The following is an 8060-nucleotide window of genomic DNA, read 5'->3' as shown; positions in this document are numbered from 1 at the left end:
AACGTCTGTTCGCTTCTGCAGTTACGGAGCGAAGGTCCGTGCCCCGCATGCCCTGGTGATGACTTTCCTGTTCAAGAGCGGGAGGTACGTCGCTGCTTAAAAACCTTTTGTTGGGAGCAGTCGGGTTTTTCGTGTTTCCAGAGGGCTTAAAGAGCAGAAAGATCCGCGAGTGGGTGTTCTGACAGCCAGGCAAGACGGTGCTCATGCCCACCCAGATATATCCAGTCCTGGGGGTGACCACTGATGGGGTGGTTGGTGGTGAGAACCAGTGGGCAGAGGAGAAATTAGCAAGTGCAAACAGCAGCTCTTGGCTCCTGATGCCATAAGGGAAGCCGAACTCTAGTGTTGCACCTTGTGGCTTTCCCCGCTTATGCCAGGGGAGGAAAAAAAAACGAAAAAAGAGGTTGCTTTTCAGAGAATTGGATGGAAGCGCAGCGCGGTCAAAGCAGAGCTGTGTTCTGATGAGCGAGCCAGAGGTGAAGGGATTTCTTCTCCCTCCCAAGATGTTCTGTGGGGTCCCCAAGCTGTCAGTCTGGATGGGCAGGGCAGAGGGGTGTAGCGTCCAGGCTGAGTGACTGTGGTGGTCCTGCCTTTTTGCTCTCCTAATTGTCTGTTTCTTTTCTCCAGTTTAAGAGAGAAATTGAAATCGATTGCTCAGGCCACGTACACTCATTCCCGGAACTTGGCGTATTTTGTGTTCACCTACAAGGGGCTGATGGCATTGCAGTCCCAGCTACAGGGGAAAAAAATTCCATTTCATTCTTTCTTTGCAGCCTGCATTGGGGGTTGGCTAGTGTTCGGTGAGAACAATCCCATCAACAGCCAGGTAAGTGTGTTTGTTGAAGGTTTCATTGACAAAAAAAAAAAAATCAACCCACAAACAGGTGACAGGTGGATGATCACGTGTCAGGAAGTAGTTGATATAGCCTGGCTTGTTTCTGATGGTTCTTATCATGTAGCATTACTCTTCTACCCTATTCCTCTTTGCACAAGTTCCTGCTCTGCGCTCAAATCTCAGAGGTGGTTGTGTCCCTCTGTGGAAGGGACGTTTTTTGCGGTTTGAGTGCTAAAAGCCCGGGTTTATCTCCAGAGCTGCACTTGTATAGGTAGGAAGGCAGGCAGCCATGCAGCCCAAAGCCCCACCCTTTGTCTGAGCTGCACCCTCGCACAGAATTAAACCCTTTAGCTTGAACGTTGTGAGAGTAGAGCACAACTGGTTCCTGAGCTACGCCTAACTAAACGGCTTTAACTGACAAAAGTTGCTCAGGGGATGTTTGATTTCAAGCTTGTTATTAACATGCAGTTGCAGCTTAATTCGTCAGTAAGACACACAGATGCAGATTAATCAGAAGTGTTCTCCTTGTGCAATGCCCTGCAAGAGCTTACCTTCAGTCTGGTTTTAGGATGTGTCTGGACTACTGAGTCGGTATCTCGCTGGCAAGTGAGCAGGGCTGCTCTGTGACTATTCTGTCGGCAGCGGCATCCGAGGTAGCATTAATTGAGCAAACACAAAAGTTGTGCAGCTGCTGAGAAGTGTTGCATTAAGTGTGACCTATCGATTACTGAATTAGAGCACCAGCAGAGAAGTAGGACTTTGAGGACCTAGGAAAGACACAGACATCTTTGGTTATACAGACTGCTTGCTACATGAGGCCTCCAACCTCTTCGCTTTCAAGTTGGGTCAATTATTTCCACCCCTCTTGCCTGCCTTATCGCTTCTGAATCATTTAACCTGGCCAGTGTGTCAGGTGGGGCTGTTCCCCTAATGTTCTTTGGTTTTTCTCTTTGTGCAGATCATTATGTACCTGCTGTCTCGTATGTTGTTCGGCTTGTCTCGCCTCGCGGTGGAGAAGGGCTACGTCCCGCAGCCGAAGCAGGATCCCTTCCCGCTTGTCGCTGCTCTGGTCTGGGGGACTGTTCTCTGGCTCTTTGAATACCACCGGCAAACGCTGCAGCCTTCTCTGCAGGCCTCCATGACCTACCTGTACGATGACAGCGACGTGTGGCACGATGTTTCTGACTTTCTCCTTTATAACAAAAGGACAGAGAGCGAGTAGGTGGTTCATTGCAAAACGCCTTTGAATGGGACGGGACCTTCGGGCAGCTGAGGGAAAAGGTTACTCTGTTGCTCTCGACTGGCGATTTTTACTTTTTATTTTTTTAAATTAACATTGATCAGGCAGAGTTGCATCTTGTGTCCTGGCCAAAAATGTTCGGATTAGTCTCCTCTTGGCTCTGCCTAGAGCAAGTAAATACCTGCAGGAACGTGTTGCAGTCTTTTTAACAAGAGGCCGTATTTTCCCGACAAGTATGGCTTTGGGGTTTTCTTGGTGTTTGGTTTTTTTTAAGAAACTAAATATGCTTATACAATGACAGCTTGGCAGTAAGTGGAGAGTAAATCTAATGTTCTAGAGATTTTCTCAATGCTCCCAAGACAAACCTTTTTCTGTGCTGTGTGATGGGAGTGGGGGACATGCTCAGGTCTGAAAGCAGGGACAAAATTTCTTGATTTCTGTGGACGGCTGGAAATCCTGTTTAAACTGTTATGAGGGCACTTGTGTGTTCCTTAAGTGAGTTTCTCTGCAGTTCAGGGAAACAATGAGATGTTTGAGAATAAAACTGTGGAGATTGTTTAGTACGAGCCTGGTAAGTTGGGCTTGGAAGGACTATTTTTCCTTGGTTTCTTTCATGCACTTGGGCAGAATCTGTCCCTCTGCTGAGGGCACTAATTAATACCCTGTAACAATTTTAAACTTATTTATATAAGGGGGGGGGGGGGTTTTAAAGCTGCTTGAACTAAGCACCAAAAAAACAGTTATGCAATTCAGACTCCTTTGAAAACAGGCTGAGGCACGCTGCACGCCCTCGGATCTCTCCTTGGGTGCTCTGTGTGCAGAAGCGAGCAACACGTTCCACAAGCACTTTTATTTTGGTGGAAGATAAGCACATGGGTGTCTCTTAGGTCCCAAATCTACCCTTCGCGGCAGTGGCACGTGTTTGCTCTAAACAAACTTGAATGTACCTGTAGTTGGCGCAGGCTTGTTGCTGAGCCAGGCTGAGGCCACGGGTGAACATATGAGTGAGTTTTCCTCTTAAAAACACACTGGTGAGTCCCAGGAACAGCACAGCACACGCTGGGCTTTACCAGAGGATTGGCTAGGTAGCTGAGAAATAGCAAAAACTGCTTTAAAATCAATGAATTCAAGCTGTTGACAGTGCAAAGCACTTGACTGCATATGAACACTGTACCTTTTGCTGAATGATGTACATTAAAATAATTCCTGACACACTGGTTTCGCGTGGTGATGTTGGAAGGAGAGTCAGCAAGTTCCCTGTGCTGACCGTTCCCTTTTGCCTCAGTCGGGACTATTTTGTCTGCTCTCCCTGTACCCATCCGCTTTTCTATGCGGACCTGACCACGCCATCTCATAACCCTGCTGATGCTGTTTTTCATCGTCTTTTGCAGCCTCTAGCAATTTGTTATTTTCAATGGTATGACCCAAACACTACATTTATGTTCAGGTAGCTTCTGAGTAGAAAACTCTCCCTTTCTCAAGTTATTTTTCCTTGCCCTCCTAAGCTCTTTTTTACTATTATGCATATTCTTGAGTGCTGCTTTGCTCCTTAATTTATTGAGTTTGTTTCTTCGTAGTCAAATATTTTGCGTAGGTAAGCTTAAAGATTCAAGTATAGAAAAAATACTGAAGCTACAGGTGAGGTCTGATTTCTTTATACGCATCATATCTTGACTTGCACCACTGCTGGCTCTCTGCAGCAGCATGAGTGCAGCACTGGTTTTATGTCAGAAGCCTCAATATTGTTCCCAATAAGAGTGTTACTATTCGGCTTAATATTGCTGAATTCCTTCAGGCTTTGATGGGATTTCAGAAAACCCTTCCACAATCTGACAGCTACGGCTTGAGAATTTCTCCCTAAAACTATTAGGTTTTTGAATTTCTCCCTAAAACTATTAGGCTTTTGAATCTTTGACCATGTGTAATTATTGTAGCAAAAGATGGTGCAGGCTGGCTGTGTGAGCCACGTGTCTACGAGAAGGTTTTTAACCTTTATAATTTATACCTGGTGTTCCTTTCTCTGGGGAAGGCTTGTCATTCCCTTTGGAGGCCAAATCATTTTCTTCTGCTGGTAGTTCTACCTCTTAAACTGCACAGCTGCTGGTGAAGCGCTTCTCTAGTGACCCGTCTTGTCCTTTTTACACCACCCATCCTCTCTCAGTGACAAAACCGAGCCACATTTCTAGCATCTCCCTGGCAGCAGTGGCCCTTTTTCACTTGAGAAATCTATCACCCAACCTCGCTTTCCGAACCGAGTTGTGCCCGAGCCTCCGACCATCTGTACTTCTGATCGGGGAACCAGCTGCCATCCCTGGAAACCAAACTGCAGCTCGTCCTGGGAGCAGGCGTTCGCGGACGGTTGGTTTTCCCGCTGTGTCAGGGCAGGACGTTAAGCCGCAAGTCACTTCTTTCCCCAGGGAAGTAATTGGAACGGTTCTTTTAACGGCGTTAGTCTGCATCGCTCTTTCTGTGACCAGATAGCTGGGGATGAACCCCCTTATGCCACCAAGGTGTTGGAACAATGCAGGCGTGTCGTAAGGAAGTGAACTAGAAGTAATTTGTCTGAGTCAGACTTTTTCGGCTGCAGAAGTTACACTCCCGTGCCCTCCCCCAGGGCATTGTGTGGGGAATTGAGTCCCCTGTTTGTGTCCTTTTTTTTTTTTTATTAGCATTAAAACCTAAAGGAATAAAAGAGACAGTTGGGAAGCCACCTGCGAATCGGCCAAAAGCTTAAGGATCACAAAGAAGTGCCATTTCCCTGCCCTCCCCCCAACCCCAGCCCTGATCTGTTTGAATTTGAAGATGAACGTGGGTTTGTTTGTCTACATCAACTTTATTTTCCCTTGTTATTGCTTCCTCGGCACCTGAGCGGGAGATGCCGAGTGCCTCAAAAGAGGAGCAGAGTGTCTCAGTGCTTAGCTCAGTTTGTCAAAAATTAGGATTACTGGATAAAATTGAAGCATTCATTTTAAAATGATGCTTCTCCTGCAGATTTTAAGCCTCTTCTAGCGGCACTTTTAAAGGTTAATGAATCGAACTGATCAAAAGTTTTCAGCAAGCCTTGAATAGCAGACTGACTGCCTGTACTGAGCTATTAATCATTTATTTTATGAAGGAACAAAGCAAGCCCAGGGTTATTTACTGCCGCTGCATGCTGCCCTGGCATACCCACTGTGCTTCACTTCTCTTTGGAGGACAGCTTGTGTGCTGGCGCTGCCTGTCAGCATCGCCCAAGAACCGTTTCCGGGACAATTACATTATTTAACAAAGGTGAAAATTAAATGGGTGCGTGACATTTGGCTTAGCTCAGGTTTTGTGCGTGAAGGGCGAGGATATTCCCGAAAGAAAAACCCATGCTTGCCCAATTAGCGCCACAGAGAAGCGCTTACGGAGGTCGTGGCCGCCGGAAGGCGTGAAGCCGTGTTCACGGCCGTGACAATAACCAGCCCTGCTCCGGACAGCTGGGTCAGGGTGGAGAAACTGCAGAAGAGCTTTGATATCGGTGCTGCAAGACTTTCTCAGCCTGGTAGAGTAGTTCAAGCTCTGCTTTAAACCGAGCTGTGCGAGGGGGTGTAAGTGTGGGGTGTCTGGTGGAATAAACTGAAACGAGGTGTCCGTGAGAACCCCCCGTTGGACCCTCTCCAGTTGGGAGCCGCTGGTTCTAGTGGAACCAGAACCCTGCGCTGATACCTTCACGCAGAAGAAACTGCTGCGACTCGGGTTTGTGATTTTCACTGCATCAGCACAAAAATGACCTTTGGATGATACCCCGATCCGATTTATCAGGTTCTGTTTGTCTTCATGGATCATGCCAACCTGAGCAGAACGTGTTCAGTTTTCCTGAAGCTGGTTTCAAAACCCAGCAGATAAGGGAGGAGAGAAAATGAGGCGTGATGCTCCCCAGCATAGTGTCTGTCTGCCCCTGTTAATGTTTTAGGGGGTGCTAATCTTGAATTTTCAAGCCGTGTGTTCAAACTAGATTGCTGAAGGTGGTAACTTTTTTTCTTTTTTGTCATCTGCCTCATTTCCTTAGGAGACTGGTGATAAGAAGGGGGGAAAACAAATTAAATCCTCTATAGTACAAGTACAGTTGCCTCTACTCTTGGTATATATTTTGTGTTCGTAAGTGCTGTGTAATCTGATTTTCTGACAGTGTAAAATAAAGTTAAGAACATGAACTCAGGTAACTTGCAGTTATGCTCATCAGAATGCTGGTGGGAGTATCTCAGGTTCTGGTTTTAAAACAAGTGAAAGAGGGGGCAGTGGATTGCTCAAGTAGCTCTGGCCACTATGAATTCCCTTCTTGTGCAGTCGGTATAGCACATCAAGACTTTCTACCGAATTCATTTGGAGATTATTTCTGTATTAATAGCTCTTTGAATATTATAATACTGTGCTTTGTAAAATAATAATAATAAACCGCTAATTTTCGGTCCTTTTATACTGTCATCATTTTTAAGCTAAAATATAGGAAGTGATGCTTAATTATTGCGAGTTACTAGTGCTGTATGTGGAGAAGTCATGCACAGAGGCATTTTTTGGCATCGGTTGTGCCCTTGTGTTACCAGTTTGGAGGCAATAGCCAGCGTTACTTAGGCCACACCATCAGATTTAACTCCTGCGACACTGGCCAGCTTGGGTAAGGAGCTGGTCCTTGCCCAGATACTCCTCCTTAGGGCAGACAGCTTGCAGCAGGATCATCATGGTGAAGAAATTCTTCACCATGAGAGTGGTGAAGCACTGGCACATGTTGCCCCAGAAAGTTATAGATGCCCCATCCCTGGAAGTGTTCAAGGCTGGGTGGGATGGGGCTTTGAGCAACCTGGTCTAGTGGGAGAGAGGTGTCCCTGCCCACAGCAGGGGGGCTGGGACTAGATGATCCTCAAAGTCCCTTCCAACCTTAACCGTTCTATGATTCTATGATCTTGCCAGAGCAGGCGCAGGTACGAGGCACTGTTGGCTAAATAAAACAAGGACACATACAAATAGATTAAATAAGGATGTGTGGGGATGATTTTGCTGCCTCATCCAACAGAGAGAATGTGCTGTAGAGAAGCAGCTGTAGTAGTGAAGGCAAAGTGGTCCCTGGGTGAGGAGTTCCCTACGGCACGGGCACCGACCCCAAGCAGAAGGTCCCTCCGCGAGGGGAGGACCGAGTAGCTGCAAGACAAAACTGCTTTGTACCTGCTGTAATACTGGAGTGTCGAGCCCAGGCTGATGAGAAACCAAATTCACACCTCCAAACTGATGTCAGTCCTATCTTAAAGTGCGTTTTTTCTCCCACTTCAATGGGGATTGGGGGCCTCTGGGTTATTCCCCAGCTCCCTGTCCCCTCCACAGACCCCCTTGCAGCAAGAGCACACGGCGCTGTCAGCTCGCTGGCACCTGAATGAAGGGCGGGGGTCGGGGGCATTGGCTGGAGACCCCAGGGGAAGCCCCTTCCCACGACAGCTCAGTGTGTGTGCAGGTGCTGCTGAAGACAGAACCATGCCATGGGTGACAAGGTGTTTCAGAGACACTCCGAGCACAGGGATGCAGGTTTGCATCCTGCCGGCTTCCCCTCCCGCCTGCTCCCACTGCCAGCAGGCAACCGTGCAGCGTGGATTCCAGCTCCGGCTGTGCTTTTCCTTCAGCGTAAGGCAGCCAAAACTCACCCAAACTCGGTGGCTGCTGCGGGTTACAAAGCGTATGAATAGCCTTCCCGATCCTGTGTGGAGACAGGACTTTTATCTTTGTGCAGCACCCACCAGACAGCTAATCTTGGGAGCACGGCGGGGCTGGGAGGAGGCCGCAGCTGTGCAGGAGACGGGATTCATCTGCTTTCCCTCATAAGCATGCAAGAAAAGCCCCTGCCCTTCCTTCTCCCAGCGTTTGCCTTTCATTTGTCTTGGCAACTGCCCTTTTTCAGCGCCACCAGCGCTAAAAGCCTCGGAGAAGTTGCGGCGCAGCCAGGCAGCTCGAGGGAGAAGAGGTGGGGAGAGCACA

General features: G+C 47.8%; 1 protein-coding gene across 1 annotated transcript; it reads left to right on the top strand.

Moving 5' to 3' along the window:
• Nucleotides 1–7: 7 nt before the first annotated feature.
• On the top strand, nt 8–2257 carry PXMP4 (peroxisomal membrane protein 4, 24kDa; the record flags this gene model as incomplete). The annotated part of the gene is made up of 3 exons (XM_009867319.1): nt 8–84; nt 628–826; nt 1794–2257. Coding segments are annotated over 3 exons (540 nt in total), but the record flags the coding sequence as incomplete, so codon positions are not given.
• Between the last annotated feature and the right edge of the window lie 5803 nt (nt 2258–8060).

The sequence above is a fragment of the Apaloderma vittatum genome, unplaced genomic scaffold, assembly GCF_000703405.1.
Source record: "Apaloderma vittatum isolate BGI_N311 unplaced genomic scaffold, ASM70340v1 scaffold25820, whole genome shotgun sequence".
NCBI lineage: Eukaryota > Metazoa > Chordata > Aves > Trogoniformes > Trogonidae > Apaloderma > Apaloderma vittatum.
Note: the sequence above shows the minus strand (reverse complement) of the source record. Positions and strands in the feature narration are given on the sequence as shown.